The sequence below is a fragment of the Globicephala melas genome, chromosome 7 (assembly GCF_963455315.2).
Source record: "Globicephala melas chromosome 7, mGloMel1.2, whole genome shotgun sequence".
Classification (NCBI taxonomy): domain Eukaryota; kingdom Metazoa; phylum Chordata; class Mammalia; order Artiodactyla; family Delphinidae; genus Globicephala; species Globicephala melas.
The window spans coordinates 37,576,834-37,597,713 of record NC_083320.1 but is presented as its reverse complement, the minus strand read 5'-3'; the positions used below and the strand labels follow the sequence as shown (position 1 = coordinate 37,597,713).

The 20,880-nt window shown below is 34.9% G+C and overlaps 1 protein-coding gene across 2 annotated transcripts in view; it reads left to right on the top strand.

Moving 5' to 3' along the window:
* HSPE1 (heat shock protein family E (Hsp10) member 1) overlaps window positions 1-20,635 on the top strand; it is a 40,027-nt gene extending 19,392 nt beyond the window's left edge. For both annotated transcript variants that reach the window (XM_060302100.2, XM_030855562.2), the window contains 6 exons: window positions 7,723-7,823; window positions 11,330-11,372; window positions 11,561-11,647; window positions 16,895-16,974; window positions 18,330-18,441; window positions 18,573-20,635. In XM_060302100.2, the coding sequence (XP_060158083.1) occupies window positions 7,723-7,823; window positions 11,330-11,372; window positions 11,561-11,647; window positions 16,895-16,974; window positions 18,330-18,441; window positions 18,573-18,704 (555 nt within the window). In that variant the 3' untranslated portion in view covers window positions 18,705-20,635. The remainder of the gene's footprint in view (window positions 1-7,722; window positions 7,824-11,329; window positions 11,373-11,560; window positions 11,648-16,894; window positions 16,975-18,329; window positions 18,442-18,572) is intronic.
* The last annotated feature ends 245 nt before the right edge of the window (window positions 20,636-20,880 follow it).

Sequence of the window (20,880 nt, the reverse complement as noted above, 5' to 3'; positions counted from 1 at the left end):
GGTAGGTCTGTATCCTCCAACTTATGTTTTCTTCTTTTTTCTTTTAAATTTATTTATTTTTGGCTGCGTTGGGTCTTTGTTGTTGCGCTTGGGCTTTCTCTAGATGCGGTGAGCGGGGGCTACTCTTCCTTGCAGTGCACAGTCTTCTCATTGCAGTGGCTTCTCTTCTTGCAGAGCACGGGCTCTAGGTGAGCAGGCTTCGGTAGTTGTGGCTCCTGGTTCTAGAGTGCAGGCTCAGTAGATGTGGCGCATGCGCTTAGTTGCTCCACGGCATTTGGGATCTTCCCGGACCAGGGATTGAACCCTTGTCCCCTGCATTGGCAGGCCGATTCTCAACCACTGCGCCACAGGGAAGCCCCCAACTTGTGTTTTCTTTTCAAGATTATTTTGGCTATTTGGTGCCCGTTGCAATTACATATAAATGTGAGAATCAGCTTTTCCATTTCTACAAAAAAGACTGTTGGAATTTTGATAGAGATTGCACAGAATCTGTAGATTGCTTTAGGTTATGCAAGTTTTGAAGTTTTCAGTATGCAAGTATTTAATCTCCTGATTTAAACTTATTCCTAGGTATTTTATTCTTTCAGATACTGTTGTAGATGGAGTTTCTTTCTTTTTTTTTCTAATTTTTATTATCATTTTTTATTGAAGTAGAGTTGATTTGCAATGTTTCAGGTGTACAGCAAGGTGATTTAGTTATATTTAGATGTAGATATATCAATATATAGGAGTTCCTTTCTTTTTTTTTTTTTGGATTATTTTTTTAAATTCTTTTTTTGTTTTAAACCCCACATTTGTTTATTTATTTATTTTTCTGGCTGTGTTGGGTCTTCGTTTCTGTGCGAGGGCTTTCTCTAGTTGTGGCAAGCGGGGGCCACTCTTCATCGCGGTGCGTGGGCCTCTCACTATTGCGGCCTCTCTTGTTGCGGAGCACAGGCTCCAGACGCGCAGGCTCAGTAGTTGCGGCTCACGGGCACAGTTGCTCCGTGGCATGTGGGATCTTCCCAGACCAGGGCTCGAACCCGTGTCCCCTGCATTGGCAGGCAGATTCTCAACCACTTCGCCACCAGGGAAGCCCAGGAGTTCCTTTCTTAATTTTCTTTTTGAATTGTTCATTGAAGGTGTATAGAAACACAACTGATTTTTGTATTTTGATCTTGTATCCTACTACTTCACTGAATTCATTTCTTTGCTTTATGAGCTTTCCTGTGGATTCTTTGGGATTTCTCTATATAGGATCATGTCATCTGTGCCTTTTATTCATTTATTTACTGTCTAATTGTTCTCGCTGGAATTTAAGTACAGTATTGAATAGCAGTGGTGAAAACAGGCATCCTTGTCTCATTTATGATTTTTTTTTGGCGGGGGGCCATGCTGTGTGGCTTGCAGGATCTTAGTTGCCTGACCAAGGATTGAACCCAGGCCGTTGGCAGTGAAAGCACAGAGTCCTAACCATTGGGCCATCAGGGAATTCCCATATTTCTGATTTTTTTTTTTTTTTTTTTTTTTTTGTGGTACGCGGGCCTCTCACTGCTGTGGCCTCTCCCGTTGCGGAGCACAAGCTCCAGACGCGCAGGCTCAGCGGCCATGGCTCACGGGCCCAGCCGCTCCACGGCATGTGGGATCTTCCCGGACCGGAGCACGAACCTGTGTCCCCTGCATTGGCAGGCAGACTCTTGACCACTGCGCCACCAGGAAAGCCCCCTTATTTCTGATTTCAGAGGGAAACCTTTCAGTCTTTCACCATTGAGTATGAGTAACATCATACCTGTGGGTTTTTCAAAATGCCCTTCATCATATTGAGGAAGTTCTCTCATATACCTAGTTTTCTGTTTTTGTCATGAAGGGTGTTGGATTTTGTCAGATGACTTCTGCATTAATTGATACGCTTGTGTTTTTTCCTCTGTATATTAATGAAGTGTATTACATTGGTTAATTTTTTTTTTTAAATGTTGAACTACCTTTCATTCCTTGCAGCTTTCTTTTGATTCGTGTTTGTATGGTATATATTTTTTTCCATCCTTTTACTTTTTTTTTTTTTTTTCTGATGCAGTTCCTTTATTATCAGGAAACAGTGTCATTATCAAATTTATCCTTTTACTTTTAACCTACTTATATCATTATATTTGAAGTAAGTTTCTCATAAACAGTATAGTTGGGTCATATTTCTTTGTTCTTTCTGACAGTCCTTGTCTTTTAAATGGTATATTTAGGCCATTTAATGTGAATATGGTTATTGATAGATATGTTTAGATTTAGAATTACCATTTTATTACTTGTTTTTAGTTTCCTCTTTTTTTTCTATTTCCTTTTTCTGCCTTTTTAAGGGTTATTTGAGCATTTTTAGTATTCTATTTTAATTTATTCTAATTTTTTTAATTTATTCTAATTTTGATTGTATCTCATATAATTTTTTTGATGATTGCTCTAGAGATTACTAAGTTCATGCTTAACTCTTCAGTCTATTTAGAGTCAATATTTTACTGCTTCAATTGAAGTGTAGATACTGTCATCATTTGGACCATTTTACTCTCCTCCTTTATGCTTTAGTTATCTATATTACATCTACATACATTGAAGACCCCACCAGACAATATTATATTTTTTGCTTTCATCTGCCAAACATATTTTAAAGATCAAGAGAAGAATGGTCTAATATATATTTATACCCAGATATTAATATAATTGCTGTTGCTCCTGATAGTCTAAGTTTCTTTCTGGTATTTTTTTTTTTTTTTCCTTCTAACTAAAGAACTTCCTTTAGCAGTTCTTTTAGAGCCGTCTGCTGACTAGGAATTCTCCTTAGCTTTAATTTTTTTTTTAATTTAATTTTATTTATTTTTTTGTACAGCAGATTCTTATTAGTTATCTATTTTATACATATTAGTGTTATATGTCAATCCCAATCTCCCAATTCATCCCACCACAATGAACCCCCCTGCCACTTTCCCCCCTTGGTGTCCATACGTTTGTTCTCTACATCTGTGTCTCTGATTCTGCCCTGCATACTGGTTCATCTGTACCATTTTTCTAGGTTCCACATATATGCGTTAATATACGACATTTGTTTTTCTCTTTCTGATTTACTTCACTCTGTATGACAGTCTCTAGATCCATCCACATCTCTACAAATGACCGAATTTCATTCCTTTTTATGGCTGAGTAATATTCCATTGTATATATGTACCATATCTTCTTTATCCATTTGTCTGTCGATGGGCATTTAGGTTCCTTCCATGACCTGGCTATTGTAAATAGTGCTGCAATGAACATTGGGGTGCATGTGTCTTTGAATTATGGTTTTCTCTGGGTATATGCCCAGTAGTGGGATTGCTGGATCATATGATAATTCTGTTTTTAGTTTTTTAAGGAACCTCCATACTGTTCTCCATAGTGGCTGTATCAATTTACATTCCCACCAGCAGTGCAAGAGGGTTCTCTTTTCTCCACACCCTCTGCAGCATTTGTTGTTTGTAGATTTTCTGATGGTGCCCATTCTAACTGGTGTGAGGTGATACCTCATTGTAGCTTTGATTTGTATTTCTCTAATGATTAGTGATGTTGAGCAGCTTTTCATGTGCTTCTTGGCCATCTGCATGTCTTGTTTGGAGAAATGTCTATTTAGGTCTTCTGCCCATTTTTTGATTGGGTTGTTTGTTTTTTTAATGTTGAGCTGCATGAGCTGTTTATATATTTTGGAGATTAATCCTTTGTCCATTGATTCATTTGCAAATATTTTTCCCCCTTCTGAGGGTTGTTTTTTTGTCTTGTTTGTAGTATACTTTGCTTTGCAAAAGCTTTTAAGTTTCATTAGGTCTCATTTTTTTTTTTTGTCTCATTTGTTGTTGTTTTTATTTCCATTACTCTAGGAGGTGGATCAAAAAAGATCTTGCTGTGATATATGTCAGTGTGCTTCCTATGTTTTCCTCTAAGAGTTTTATAGTGTCCGGTCTTAACATTTAGGTTTCTAATCCATTTTGATTTTATTTTTGTGTATGGTGTTAGGGAGTGTTCTAATTTCATTCTTTTACATGTAGCCATCCAGTTTTCCCAGCACCACTTATTGAAGAGGCTGTCTTTTCTCTATTGTATATCCTTGCCTCCTTTGTCATAGATTAGTTGACCATAGGTGCGTGGGTCTACCTCTGGGCTTTCAATCCTGTTCCATTGATCTATATTTCTGTTTTTGTGCCAGTATCATATTGTCTTGATTACTGTAGCTTTGTAGTATAGTCTGAAGTCACGGAGACTGATACATCCAGCTCGGTTTTTTTCTCTCAAGACCACTTTGGCTATTCGGGGTCTTTTGTGTCTCTATACAAATTTTAAGATTTTATGTTCTAGCTGTGTAAAAAATCCATTGGTAATTTGATAGGGATTGCATTGAATCTGTAGATTGCTTTGGGTAGTATAGTCATTTTCACAATATTGATTCTTCCAGTCCAAGAACATGGTATATCTCTTTGTCTGTTTGTGTCATCTTTGATTTCTTTTGTCAGTGTCTTACAGTTTTAAGTACAGGTCTTTTACCTCCTTATGTAGGTTTTATTCCTACATATTGTATTCTTTTTGTTGCAATGGTGAATGGGATTGTTGCCTTAATTTCTCTTTCTGATATTTCATTGTTAGTATATAGGAATGTAAGAGATCTCTGTGTATTAATTTTGTATCCTGCAACTTTACCAAATTCATTGATTAGCTCTAGTAGTTTTCTGGTGGCATCTTTAGGATTTTCTATGTATAGTATCATGTGATCAGCAAACAGTGACAGTTTTACTTCTTCTTTTCCAGCTTGTATTCCTTTTATTTCTTTTAGTTCTCTGATTGCCATGGCTTGGACTTCAAAAACTGTGTTGAATAATAGTGGCAAGAGTGGACATCCTTGTCTTGTTCCCAATTGTAGAGGAAATGCTTTCAGTTTTTCACCATTGAGAATGACATTTGCTGTGGGTTTGTCATATGTGGCCTTTATTATGTTGAGGTATGTTCCCTCTATGCCCACTTTCTGGAGAGTTTTTATCATAAATGGGTGTTGAATTTTGTCAAAAGCTTTTTCTGCATCTATTGAGATGATCATATGGTTTTTATTTCATGGTGTATCATACTAATTGATTTGCGTATACTGAAGAATCCTTGCATCCCTGGGATAAATCCCACTCGTGGTGTATGATCCTTTTTAAGTGTTGTTGGATTCTGTTTGCTAGTATTTAGTTGAGGATTTTTGCATCTATATTCATCAGTGATATTGGTCTGTAATTTTCTTTTTTTGTAGTGTCTTTGTCTGGTTTTGGTATCAGGGTGATGATGGCCTCATAGAATGAGTTTGAAAGTTTTCCTTCCTCTGCAATTTTTTGGAAGAGTTTGAGAAGGATGGGTGTTAGCTCTTCTCTAAATGTTTGATAGAGTTCACTGTGAAGCCATCTGGTCCTGGACTTTTGTTTGTTGGAAGATTTTTAAGCACAGTTTCAATTTCATTACTTGTGATTGGTCTGTTTATATTTTCTGTTTCTTCCTGGTTCAGTCTTAGAAGGTTATACCTTTCTAAAAATTTGTCCATTCCTTCCAGGTTGTCCATTTAATTGGCATAGAGTTGCTTGTAGTAGTCTCTTAGGATGCTTTGTATTTCTGTGGTGTCTGTTGTAACTTGTCCTTTTTCATTTCTAATTTTATTGATTTGAGTCCTCTCCCTCTTATTCTTGATGAGTCTTACTAAAGGTTTATCAATTTTGTTTATCATCTCAAGGAACCAGTTTTTAGTTTTATTGATCTTTGCTATTGTTTTCTTTGTTTCTATTTCATTTATTTCTACTCTGATCTTTGTGATTTCTTTCCTTCTACTAACTTTGGGTTTTGTTTGTTCTTCTTTCTCTAGTTCCTTTAGGTGTAAGTTTAGATTGTTTGTTTGAGATGTTTCTTGTTTCTTGAGGTAGGCATGTATTGCTATAAACTTCCCTCTTAGAACTGCTTTTACTGCATCCCATAGGTTTTGGATCGTCATGTTTTCGTTGTAATTTGTCTCTAGGTATTTTCTGATTTCCTCTTTGATTTGTTCAGTGATCTCTTGGTTATTTAGTAACGTATTGTTTAGCCTCCATGTATTGAGTTTTTTAAGTTTTTTTCCCTGTAATTGATTTCTAATCTCATAGCGTTGTGGTTGGAAAAGATGCTTGATATGATTTGAATTTTCTTAAATTTACCGAGGCTTGATTTGTGACCCAAGATGTGATCTGTCCTGGAGAATGTTCTGTGTGCACTTGACAAGAAAATGTAATCTGCTGTTTTTGGATGGAATGTCCTATAAATATCAGTTAAATCTGGTGTATTGTATCACTTAAAGCTTGTGTTTCCATATTAATTTCCTGTTTGCATGATCTGTCCATTGGTGTAAGTGAGGTGTTAAAGTTCCCAACTATTATTGTGTTACTGTCGATTTCCTCTTTTATAGCTGTTAGCAGTTGCATTATGTATTGAGGTGCTCCTATGTTGGGTGCATATATGTTTATAACTGTTATATCTTCTTCTGAAGTTGATCCCTTGATCATTATGTAGTGTCGTTCCTTGTCTCTTGTAACATTCTTTATTTTAAAGTCTATTTTATCTGATATGAGTATTGCTATTCCAGCTTTGTTTGATTTCTATTTGCATGGAATATCTTTTTCCATCCCTTCACTTTCAGTCTGTATGTGTCCCTAGGTCTGAAGTGAGTCTCTTGTAGACAGCATATATATGGGTCTTTTTTTTGTATCCATTCAGTGAGCCTGTGTCTTTTGGTTAGATCATTTAATCCATTCACGTTTAAGGTAATTATCGATATGTATGTTCCTGTACCATTTTCTTAATTGTTATGGGTTTGTTTTTGTAGGTCCTTTTCTTCTCTTGCATTTCCCACTTAGAGAAGTTCCTTTAGCATTTGTTGTAGAGCTGGTTTATTGGTGCTGAATTCTCTTAACTTTTGCTTGTCTGTAAAGCTTTTCATTTCTCCATCGAATCTGAATGAGATCCTTGCTGGGTAGAGTAATCTTGGTTGTAGTTGCTTCCCTTTCATCACTTTAAATATATCACTTAAATGTATGTAAGCTTCCTAATGGCGGGTACTGGTGGTGGGTAGAGTTGGTTGTTGCTCTGGTGGGCAGAGCTCAGTAAACCTCTGTAGTTTTCTTTCCTCTGAAAATATCTTTATCTTCATTCCTGAAGGGTATTTTTGCTAGATACAGAGGTTGACATTTCTTTTCTTTCAGCACTTTATACGTGTTCTGCCATTTCCTCCTGTCATCTGTGTTTTCTGGTGAGAAAGCTGCACTCATTTGAATCCTTTTTCTATAGGTCATTTGTCTCTTTTTTCGCTGGATTCTTTACACACACACACACACACACACACACACACACACACTCACCCCCACTGGCTTCTTTATCTTTAGTTTTTGTCAGTTTGATTACCTCTGAGCATGGATTTCTTTGGATTTTCTTGTTCGGTGTTTACTCTGCTTTTTCTTATTGTGGTAAAAAATATATTACATAAAATTTATCATTTTTGCCATTTTTAAGTGTACGATTCTGTGGCATTAAGTACATTCACATTGTTGTGCAACCATTACCACCTCCATCTCCAGAACTTTTTCATCTTCCCCAGCTGAAACTCTGTACCCATTAAACAATAATAACTCTCATAAGATTTACCATGTAGTATATTTTAATTAACTGTAAGAACTTCTTTGTTTGTAGTATATTCAACAGAACATAAGAGCAGATTGTTCCAATATTGACAAAATTCTTGAACCACCTGAAGGCCAAGATGAAGGTGTATGGAAGTATGAACATTTAAGGTAGGTCTTTATTATATATCAAAATAGTAATAGTACTCCTAGTAGTAAAAAATAACCTTTAATATAAATGATGATTATGAATCATAAATTAGTTAACTACAGACCAAAAAGCAAAGTTCTAAAGCTTTTATGTTTTTACGTTATAAAGTTTTCAACATTGTTATTTACTCATTGTTTTCTATATTTATGGATTTGGGCCTTATTATCTTTTTACGTGATTTTCCTTAATTACATCATTTAATCACAGATGCATTATTTCCATGTACTTAACTCATTTCTACTACCTACTATTTATCTACTTCATTTCTCTCTAGAGATCCTAGTCTAGACTTGGTAGCTGACGAGTTACCTGGTAACTACTGTGAACTTCCAGTCTTTTGTTTGGTAAATGGAGATTAATTATAATCCTGAAGTAAGAAGTTTTAGAGCTTTTCATAATATCCTTTGAATGAGAAAATTGATTTCTAATGAATCATGAGTTAACTTTAGAAGCACTTGTATTCTGAAGCTACTAGGTTATTTCTTGAAGTTATAAACTTTCCATTGTAAATCGGAGCTAGGATGAGTTGATACATTAAAAATAGAGGATGTTGTATGAGATATGTGTTGATCAGAGTTTGTTACTGTGAGTTGATTTTTAGATAATAAGGTGGAGTAGAGATATGACTTTTCCTGAATAAATTAGACCATTTCCTGTGATGAGTGCCTCAGTTTGTAGACAAGGTACTTTTTCTGTTGTTTTGTTTTGATACTATAGGCTTGTCTAGATATTGTTAAGACACTGTCTTGTCATAACCGTTCAGCAGTTTCAGGATGCTGAGACTTCTTTGTAATCTGCCATTTTCTTGGGCAAGTCACTTGACTACTTGATCGAGTTTTTTTTTTTTTTTAATACATCTCGATGCATGATAATTGAAAGCATGAGTATGTAGATGTTATGCCATTCTTATAAATATAGAGAGCACTTTAGTATAATATATCCTCTTTCTTTTTTTAATCAGCTTTGAAAATAACTACTTCCTTACCTATGGGATTAGTAATGAAAATAAGCAAGTGTGTTTTTTTCACTGTAAGCATAATTCCTAAAAAGTGAGGGTTCGTTTTATTTATTTATTTATTTATTTATTTATTTATTTTTTGCGTTACGCGGGCCTCTTGCTGTTGTGGCCTTTCCCGTTGCGGAGCACAGGCTCCGGACGTGCAGACTCAGCAGCCATGGTTCACGGGCCTAGCCACTCCGCGGCATGTGGGATCTTCCCGTACCGGGGCACGAACCCGTGTCACCTGCATCAGCAGGTGGACTCTCAACCACTGCGCCACCAGGGAAGCCCAATTTTAATTTACAAGGTTTTTATTTCAGATCTAAGAAAGACATTTTCCTCCCTATTTAACTTAGACTATGAAATATGCATTATACAAAACTTGTAAAATATTTCTTATTCATATTCCGTTTGTCCTGGTGCTATTGTTATTACCTTTGGGGTTTTTTGATATTAACCACTTTTTTGTTTTGTATAATTTATGTATTATATATGACATATATATTCTTTTGTCTCTTTATTATAGTGTATACATCTTTATAGTTGACCAAGAAGAGTTTTAAAAGCAGTTTGATTTTTTTTTTGCATGTGCTTAATGTTACTGATTTGAGGCTTAATACTTGCTGTTACTGATTAATGCAGTTGATTATATTATGATGTTAATGGGAATTGAATCATGACCTCAGTCAAATCTCCCACTACTCCCTACTGAATATTTGTAATTAGGAAAAGCTGCCCCTTCCTCTGAGTGGCTGTAATCCCATGCTAGTATGCATGGCTTAGTGACTAGAGTGTAGACTAGATTTCAGCTCTGGCTTGTCTTCTCAGCTGCATAACTATGTGTGCTAGTCCTATACTGAATTAACTTGAAGCTGTTAGGTTTGCACTATTTGCCTCCGATTGTACCTATAGCACTGCCAAGTCAGTTAGCTTAATTTTCCTGTTGGCCATAAGTAGGTTGGACTAGATGAGAAACGTGTTTATCACCACCTGTCTTTATTACCACTTAGTAGAAAACAACTCAGAAACACATAACATGCGACTTACAGATATGGGGCAGTAGAGGACTATGTGGTGATTCAGAAATAGTGTTATTTGTATAATCTAAGAACAGCATTATTAGGCATCTGGAAAGGAAGTACAGTTATAGACAACTGAAAATTTGACCCTTGTTTTTTAATTTGCTTTCTTCTATTTTAATGTATGTTATAAATAAATAAATAAATATAGTTTTCCTTTCACATATGTGCAGTGTTTTGGGTTTTTTGTTTTTCTTTTGGAACTCTCTTTTATCTTCTAATTATAGGTTTTAGCATTGCATATTTGCGGAACCAAAGTGTATTCATTTGTTTGATGGGGAAACATAGCGATTAATTTGATAGATTTTTAGAGGGAACACATTCAGTACTTTGACAACATAAAGTATCTTTATGACATAAAGGATTAATTGTCTTTTCATATCAAATAGCAAGTCTGTCTAAAAATGATCTAAATGTCATGTAATTTGCTCCGTTTTTCATTTATTCAAAAATATTTCTTGAGCACTTAACTATTGTAGGAACAATCCAAGCATTATTCTAGGCTTTATAATTCTCAGTTTGACAATTTTAGAGGGAAAGTAAGTCATGAAAAAATGCCCAAGATCTATTAAGTGATGAAAAAGCAAGTTATGAAATTGTGTATGATATGATTCCAATATATTTTAATCTATCTAGAGAAAATCAGATTTGCATGTAAACAATAACTATCTTTTGGGAAGAGGTCATGGAAGTATGGAGGACTTTCCTGTTTTATATTTTGTATTTGGTCCTGTTTGGAGTTTTTAGAAGGAGCATGTTGTTTGTAATCAGAATAAAACCTGTATAATGTATAGGAATATAAAATGTCTAGTCTTTCTTCTGATTATCTGTATACAGATATGTACACACACATGAATTTTTACATAACTGGAATCTTACTGTGAATATAAGTATATATCCTTTGTATGTTTATGTAATACCAACATTTCACTACTCTCCAATTGCTAATCATTTATAATGTTTCAAAGAAATTTTTTATGTATATAGTTTCAGTGAACATCTTTATACATATGTCTGCATTGCAGTTCTGATTATTTCATTAGAATAGATTCTTAGGAGAATGACTTAGTTAAAAATATATATACTTTGTAAGGGTCTTGGTAAATATTTTCAAAGTATTTCTCAGAAAAATTGTACCAATTTCCAGTGTGTAACAGTAATCAACTCACTGAACTCTGATATTGAACATTATTGTTAGGGTTGTTAGTTTTGGGTTTTGTTTACTAATGTGTATGTCTTTGTAAGGAATGTGCCATGTAAGTTCAGGTGGTGTTGATAATGATGATGATGGAGGAAGAATGGTACTGATGGGATTCTGTTTTTACAATTAATATTCTAAAAATAATATGGAGGATAAGACTTTTCATTTATATATTTACATTTTTAGGCAATTCTGTCTTGAGCTAAATGGACTTGCTGTCAAACTTCAGGTAATGTTTTAAGTTAAAGCTATAATTGAAAGTTCTGATTTTTTTTCCTGTTTTTGTAAATTAATGTGCTTAAAAAGACTTACCCAAATTTTTAATTTATTCTAGAATTTTACATGAAATGTAGCAACTCAGATGATAAACTTTTTCATTATTATTTTACATATTAATAAATGTAACTATTTTAACAGAGTGAATGCCATCCAGATACATGCACTCAGATGACAGCAACTGAACAATGGATTTTTCTTTGTGCAGCTCATAAAACACCAAAAGAGGTGAGAATTTATGAAATAGAATGACTAATAAAATCATCATAACCTAAATCTCTTTAAGATGGTGGTAGACAAATTTTTTGAGTTTTTAGGTCACTGTTTATTTTGCCCTTAGAGTTCTTTGCTGCAAGGTCATTGGTACAGTGCTACTTTAGGGTTTCTTGTGATTAGTATCTTTTTAAAAATTTTTAATTGAAATTATCATTGACCTACACTGTGTTAGTTTCAGGTGTATGACATAGTGATTCGATATTTCTGTACATTACAAAATAATCACCGTGATAAGTTTAGTTACCATCTGTCACCATACAAAATTATTACAATAGTATTGAGAGTATTCTTCATGTTGTACATTTCATCCGTGTGACTCATTCATTTTGTAACTGGAAATTTATACCTCTTAATCTTCCTTACCTATTTCACTCCTCCTACCTTCCCTCTGGCAACCACCTTTGTTCTCTATGTCTATGACTCTGCTTCTGTTTTGTTGTTTGTTCATTTGTCTTGTTTTTTAGATTCCACGTATAAGTGAAATCATATGGTATTTGTCTTTCTCTGTCTGACTTATTTCACTTAGCTTAATAGCCTCTAGGTCCATCCATGTTGTCACAAATGGCAAAATTTCATTCTTTTTTATGCTAGTGTGTATACATACCACATATTCCTTATCTTTTCATCTAATCAGTGGACTCTTAAGTTGCTTCCATATCTTGGCTACTGTAAATAATGCTGCAGTGAACATGGGAGTGCATATATCTGTTCGAATTAGTGTTTTTGTTTTCTTTGGAAAAATACCCAGGAATGAATTGCTGGCTCATATGGCAGTTCCATTTTTAATGTTTTGAGGAACTGCCATCCTGTTTTCCATAGTGGTATCAATTTACATTCCCTCCAACAGTGCGTGAGGGTTACCATTTCTCCTCATCAGTACTTATTTGTTGTCTTCTTTTTTTTAAGTCTTTTTTTTTAACTTTTTATTTTATATTGGAGTATAGCCAATTGTGTCTTTTTGATAATAGTCATTTTTTTAAAAAATTATTTATTTATTTTTGGCTGCATTGGGTCTTCGTTGCTGTGCGCGGGCTTTCTCTAGTTGCAGCAAGTGGGGGCTACTCTTTGTTGCATTGTGTGGGCTTCTCATTGTGGTGGCTTCTCTTGTTGCAGAGCACGGGCTGTAGGCACACAGGCTTCAGTAGTTGTGGCACATGGGCTCAGTAGTTGTGGCTCACAGGCTCCAGAGTGCAGGCTCAGTAGTTGTGGTGCATGGGCTTAGTTGCTCCACGGCATGCGGGATCTTCCCAGACCAGGGCTGGAACCCATGTCCCCTGCGTTGGCAGGTGGATTCTTAACCACTGCTCCACCAGGGAAGCCTGATAATAGTCTTTTTTTTTAATATTTATTTACTTATTTATTTTTTGGCTGCATCGGGTCTTAGTTGCGGCAAATAGGATCATTCGTTGTGGCGCATGGGCTCTTTGTTGCTGTGTGTGGGCTTCTCTCTAGTTGTGGTGCACAGGCCCCAGAGTGTGTAGGCTCAGTAGTTGCGGCATGTGGGCTCTCTAGTTGTGGCACGCGGGCTCCAGAGCGCACAAGCTCTGTAGTTGTGGTGTGTGGGCTTCAGAGCACATGGGCTCTGTAGTTGTGGTGGCGGGCTTAGTTGCCCCACGGTATGTGGGATCTTAGTTCCCCAACCAGGGATTGAACCAGCATCCCCTGCATTGCAAGATGGATTCTCAACCACTGGACCACCAGAGAAGTCCCCAATAATAGTCTTTTTGGCAAGTGTGAGTTGATATCTCATTGTGGTTTGATTTGCATTTCCCTGATGATTAGTGATGTTGAGCATCTTTTCCTGTGTCTGTTGGCTATCTGTATGTCTTCTTTGGGAAAATGTCTATTCAGATCTTCTGCCCATTTTTTAATCTGGTTGTCAAAGAGTGTATTGCCTATGTTTTCTTCTAGGAGTTTTATGGTTTCCCACCTCACATTTAAGTCTTAAATACAGTTTGAGTTTAGTTTTGTATATGGTGTGAGAAAGTCATCCAGTTTGACTCTTTTGCATGTAGCTGTCCAGTTTTCCCAGCACCATTTATTGAAGAGGCTCTCTTTTCCCCATTATGTATTGCCTCTTTTGTAATAGATAATTGACCATGTAAGTGTGGGCTCTCTATTCTGTTCCATTGATCTATATGTCTATTTTTGTGCCTGTACCATAGTGTTTTGATTACTGTAGATTTGTAATATAGATTCAAATCAGGGCACCTGATATCTCCAGCTTTGTTTTTCTTTCTTAAGATCATTTCAGCTATTTGGGGTCTTTTGTGTTTCCATACAAATTTTAACGTTATTTGTTTTAGTTCTGTGAAAAATGCCATAGGTATTTTGATAAGGATTACATTGAATATGTAGATTGCCTTTGGTAGTACAGTCATTTTAACAGTAATAATTCTTACAATCCATGAACACAGTGTATCTTTCCATTTGTTTGTGTAGTATCATTTTTCATAATTGGACAATTGAATGGGCTAGAACTTATGATTCACTGGCTATGACAGAATAACACCTGTCATATGGTGTGTAATGGATGAGATGCACTAGTTTCAGATTTTTGGTTTAGTCTTAATGTCTTTTGATAGGAATAACTGTTGGTGATTACTAGTTGATTCTTAGTCTGTCAAGTAGAAATGTTACTTTTGAACTTTATAGGTCAATATTTTTTCTCTACATTTCATTAATATTTCTTACTACGTATTTGAAACCTACCATAATGATTTTCCTCTCCATAATTGGTCTTACCTTGAAAAACTTATTCATGTTATTTTCTCCTTATTTAGTTTTTGTCAAGGCGAGAGTATAGGAAGTAGCAATTTTTAGAGAACATTTTTTGTTTTAAATAATTCCTTCATGTTATCTAACACCTAGTACACATTCAGTTTTCCTTAGTTGTCTCAAAAATGTCATTTACAACTGGTTTGTTTAAACTATGCATTGCATTTCCTTTGATCTGCATTCCCTTTTAATCTGTAGTAATTAGTTTTTGCTTGACATTGACTCATTGAAAATAGTTAAGTTAGGCCTGTGCTGTAGGATTATAGACCTTTAAGTGATCATTATATTGACAGACCTCTAAGGCTTAAAGACACGTAATTCTCTAGTTGGAAAATCAATATTTTATGTTCTTTTGTTTGAAAAGGCAAATTCTCCAAAATAAGAAGTATCTGATACCTAAGCTAGTAGTACTTATTTTTTAAGACTGACTTCACTCATGGTGTTACTTTTTTTGAGTTAATAAATTGAAGCAGTGTTAAGGTTGTGTATCATTCTACGTCTGGGAAAATCATAGCAGTTTCATTGATAATTCACTGAAATTGGCTACATAGTATAGTAAATGATGTGATAATTCCAATTAGGAAACTGAATCCAAAAAGCTAGTTTCATTTTGGCAAATAGTAAAGATGCATTATTCTCACTTTATTTATTTTTTAATATATTTATTTATTTAATTTATTTTTGGCTGTGTTGGGTCTTCGTTGCTGTGCGCGGGCTTTCTCTAGTTGCAGCGAGCAGGGGCTCCTCTTCATCGTGGTGCACAGGCTTCTCATTGTGGTGGCTTCTCTTGTTGTGGATCGTGGGCTCTAGGCGCGCAGGCTTCAATAGTTGTGGCACTTGGGCTTAGTTGCTCCGTGGCATGTGGGATCTTCCCAGACCTGGGCTCGAACCCATGTCTCCTGCATTGGTAGGCAGATTCTTAACCACTGCGCCACCAGGGAAGTCCCTAGAAATTTTTAAATTAAATATGTAGCTTGCATTATATTTCCATGCTGACTTAAAGGTTGTAAAAGTGTCCCACGGTACACCCAAATGACCAATATGAATGAGAAACACAGTGACTTGGGATATTTGTTTTTGACCAAGTCACCTGTAATCATATATATGGAGAAAGATACTTTTTTCAGTAAATACTGCTCATGTTCCTATTTTAGGCAGTGAGTCTACTAGCTGTAAATTCCTGTGGATGTATAGTTAGAAAAATACTTTTTTTTTTGGTTTAGATAATCTTTATCTATTTGCCATGTACTATACTAAGCCATATTTAGTAGTTACTGCATTTTTAAACACCAGTTTCATTCTCAACAGTTGAAAAATATTCTAATTACTAGGTAGAACTAGAGTCATTTTTATTTCTTTCTCTAGTTTTTTTTTTTCCTTCTTCGTTCCCTGGTTCATTCTCAGTCTTCCTTTCTTTTGATGCTTCTCCCTCTCTGCCTTCAGAAGAACTGAAAGAGGAGAATTACTTTATAGTTTTATTTTTCCTTTAATAGGTTTGCTGATTTGCCATGAGACAAATAGGTTTCATTGTTTCTGATAAATGAAATAGTACTAAGACAGGTTTATTAAAATATAAAGGAACTTCAGATTTTGTATTAAATTGCAAAGGAAGAAAATTTTTGAGAGAGCGGCTAGATTGGTAACAGGGTACCAGCAACATAATAAGGCATGCTTTTTAAGATGTAAGGAGGCAGTGATCTCTGGAGGTATTTTTGAAGTGAAAGAGGCTGCTGGGCCACTTGGTAAAGTATAAATCAGTGGACTAGGAATCGGTGTATCTGGGTTACGGTTTTTAAGTCCTTCTTCCTAACTGTATCATCTTGCATAAGTCATTGACCAATAGTCAAGGGTAGTCCCCGTTGCTGTGCATCATTCTTCAGGGGTTCTCCCTGTCATGCTTCAGAGTTGGGATATTTGCATGCTTGCTTACTTGAATCTCTTTCGTTACAGAGTCAGCCTCCTCTTAGACAGCATGCCTAAAAAGCAGACTTTCCTAAGTTGGACTGCTTGTTTTTTGAAGTATTCCTTACCTTTGCCTATAGACTTTTAAGATCTGGCAAGAAACCTGTGCATATTCTGCAAACTGATCAGCCTCAGTTTCCTCATAGCCAGAGGGTTAGATTAGATAATCAGGTGTTCTTCCCAGCTCTAAGCATTGTTTTCTTCTAGGTACAATATTGAGAGTGAGAAATTGGGGGACTGATTCACTTATTTTCTAGAAGCCAGGTATTATAGTTGAAGGGGATAATAAAACCTTATTTATTGACATAACATTGAGTTTTACAGTCATTCTGATATTGTAAGGAACTTTTTCTTAGACTATGCTCAGGGTTTTCGGAATAAGATGCGTAAGTAATAAATATACCTAATTTTAGAGGTAGAGCTCTTTGTTGATGCATTTTTATATCCTTTCTTTTATAGTGTCCTGCTATAGACTATACTAGACACACACTTGATGGTGCTGCATGTCTTCTGAATAGCAATAAATATTTTCCCAGCAGGTAAACAAAACTTTTAAACATGGTGCTAAACTTTTTGGATTTAATTTTAAAGATTGCTGTTTTTAAAACTAAAACTAGTTTGCTTGTTAATACATTGTATTCTTTAAACTGTTTTTTTTAACCTATTGTATATTTGGCTTGTTCAGAATTATTCAAGTTTTGAAATTAAGATTGTGGTTAAACTAAAGGCATCAGGACTCAGCTCCTGAATCTCACAGGCCAGTTCAGTTCCTGCTTCTGTGCATCATTTTCCAGGGCTCTCCCTTCATGCTTTAGAGTTGGGATTTTTACACACTTGCTTACTTGAATCTCTGTGGTAGAGAGAGGCATCCTCTTAGCATGCCTAAAGAGCAGATTTTCCTAAGTTGGACTGCTTATATATTTTTTTCTATGTATTTCTAGAGTATTTTTTAATTGTATAGTTGATTTACAATGTTGTGTTAATTACTGCTGTACAGCAAAGTGACTCACTTATACATATATATACATTCTTTTTCATATTCTTTTCCATTATGGTTTATCACAGGATATTGAATATAGTTCCCTGTGCTATAGAGTAGGACCTTGTTGTTTATCCATTCCATATATATACCAGTTTGCATCTGCTAATCCCAAACTCCCAATCCATCCCTCTCCTAATCTCCTCCCCCTTGGCAACCACCAGTCTCTTCTCTGTTGGGACTGCTTATTTTTGAAGGAGTCCTTATCCTTGCCTTCAGATTTTTAAGATCTGAGAGGAAGTGTGTGCATACTGTAATATATTATTGGTGAGGTTTGTGACTGGCCTTTTATTCTATTAAGATATTTATTACCAGGTGGATAGATTTGGAGACTTTTCCCCAATATCACTAACTTCAAAGGGCTCATATAAAACAGGTAAAAAATAACAGTTTTTGCCTTGGTATCCTATGTACATTTTTTTAAAAATCAGTAATATGTAGGCAGTTTTTATTTCTCACACACACACGAAAAAGAATTGAATTCTGTAGAATAAAACAATAATTCTTTCAGTAGTTTTAATTAGCTCTAGTGGACAGAGTGTTAATGTCATAAACATATATTTTAGTAAGTTTTGTTTTGTCAGGATTTGTTTTAATTGCATTAAACTTTAACAAAGTTTCAGAACTATAATACTGAATTTCTTGGGCAGTGTGGTTAGGTAGAAAGAGCACTGCCCCAGGAGTGAAGAACAGGGGTTTTAGTCCTGCCTTTGCCACTTACTAGTGCTGTGACCTGGACTGGTCACTTACTTTCTCTGGTGTCAGTTTCTGCACTTGTGAATTGAGAAGATTGGACTATACTGTTCCTAAGATCTGTCCAGCTCTATAAATCTATGATTTCTTATCTATTTCTAGGGTTAGCATAAAGGAATCATCTGTAGCAAAACTAGGATCAGTATGCCGTAGGATTTACAGAATATTTTCACATGCTTATTTTCATCACCGGCAGATATTTGATGAATATGAAGTAAGTATATTTCACTAATTGTCCTGATACATTCTTATCAGAATGACAATAATAAATGTTGATATTATGTCTCATTTATTTGGTTTTGAGTAGTAAATTGAAATGACATATTTTTTTTCCCCTCTCTACAGAATGAAACATTTTTGTGTCATCGGTTTACTAAATTTGTGATGAAATATAATTTGATGTCCAAGGATAACCTGATTGTACCAATTTTAGAAGAAGAAGTTCAGAATTCAGTTTCTGGGGAAAGTGAAGCATGAAGGGAATCATATAGAAAAAAATGTACTGATCACATAATTAACATTAATTATGTACTGTATATATATCATTTTAGACACATCATTCACGTATCCATATTATAGCTTCTTTGTTTAGTATAGGTTTTTGTATGCTGAGTGTTGCCTTTTAAAATGGGAAATACTTTTTAAGTTATTCATGAGCTGTATATTCACTGGTGTGGCACTCATCGTTTTTAAATAAGATTAGTATTATCTGTTTATAATGCCCGTTAATAAAAGAATTTACAGTTTGGTAAAATTGCTGCTAAACAATCATTGGATCACAATCCTCATCAAATAAACACATCTATGAAAAAGATGAGTGAGCTTGAGGTTTCACACAAGCCATTTACTAAAGAGATAGTAATGTTTTCCTTTGGTTTTATACCTGAGTTTTGATATTCTAGAAAATTCTGTACCACATAGTTCAGTCTTAACTGTTAAGTTTTCCAAAGTGAGATAAAAGTGTTTTTAAATTCTGTTTATACTTTTTGATATATATATATGATTATGTGTATGTCCAAATATAAATGCAAATGAAGCATTAGTAATACTTAAATAATCTTACTATGCTACATAAAGTATATTCTAGACCAGCATACTTGGAAAGGATTTATCTTTCTGTTCAGTGGACTGTTACATACAAGATGATAACGATAAAAGCGTGTAATTGATGTTCCCACTGGAAACCTGCCCTGTCCTTCCCTTCTCTTCATTTCCCTTAACTCTCTCCCCAAAGTACATTAGCTGAGAAGCTTTTCACCAGACTGTGATTTAGTGGTGGCTTATACCTATTTATATTTGTATTAATTGCCTACAGATTATACCTCATATTAGCAGTTACACTACAGGAAAAAATGTACTGGCATAGGCTCATGCTTATCTTTGCTTTGTGAAATTGTTCTAACTACTTGGAGAACAGTCTTTAAAATAGTTTGACTCTTACTATTAGTAATATTAATCTTTTCTTCTAACCATCTAGGCAACACTTAAACAGAGTTGAAAAATATTGTAGTATTTATTTTACACCCCTTCCCCACAAAGTTTATGTTTGAATTATATGCACATGTAAGATTTTTTGCAATAATTCACAGGTTCCAAAGGTATTGCTGAATGCTCATACGTTTTTTGGACTTTGTTATAATTCAGTGTCTTAAGAAGGATTCAACTGTAGATTTTACAGTCTTACCTACTGAATGCAAGTTTTTACAAAAGCACTGGAGGTCTTAATTGCTAAACTGGTTGTAACAAGGCACTAAGGGTAAAAAAAAAATTGTACATGTAGTGAAGAATATATTTAAATCCATCTTTTGAACAGAATTAACAAATGAACTTCTTTTTCATTTGAGTGGGTTATTTTCAAATGAAGATTAAAATGTAGTCATCTTGATTTTTTTTTCAAATTGGAGGAAATAATTTATACCATATTATGAGACAAGTATGTACAGCAAAAATGTGGAAAACAGTACCTGAGAGTTTGTATATATATTTATGCCTTCCAATCCTACCAGTATATTTGGCTTTGAACAATGCTATCCCAGCAGCCAGTCATTATCCCAACCCATAACTAACTTTTAAGAAGTTTTATGTTCACAGTGAAAGGAATATTGACTTTGAAATGATGCATTTATATTAATGTTACTATGAGCCAGTGGGAATAGTAATTTTCACACAAACTTGCTAAATATTGGGAGACTAAACTACTAAGTTAATAAATTATATATAGTATAATGTAGCTGTTCTCTCTAGACAAAGTCTCACAATGGATTTCTGTTGCTTGACTATTTTCTTAGTGAACATTTGAACTAAGGCAGTGGCTTGGATTGGTGATCTGGCTAAATACTTTGAAACATATTTTGAATAATATAACTCGGTGTTACTAGGGGAATAAAATATGATTTTTTTCTTACTCATTCCATCTTCCCTGTACTGTGTGTTTGGAATTGATCATAAAAAAAAAATCCCCCAAAGAAAACATCAGTTTGTAGTCTTGCTTTTGTATTCATATTGATATCTCATTCATACTCTTGCACTGTAAAGTTGACTCTCTTCTTTAGGTAAGACCTAAATGAAACAGTTAGTTTTTCCTTAATAGTGATTACAGAATTTTGAAAATATACATGTATGTACTTAGGTGGTATTAAAAAAACTGATTAGC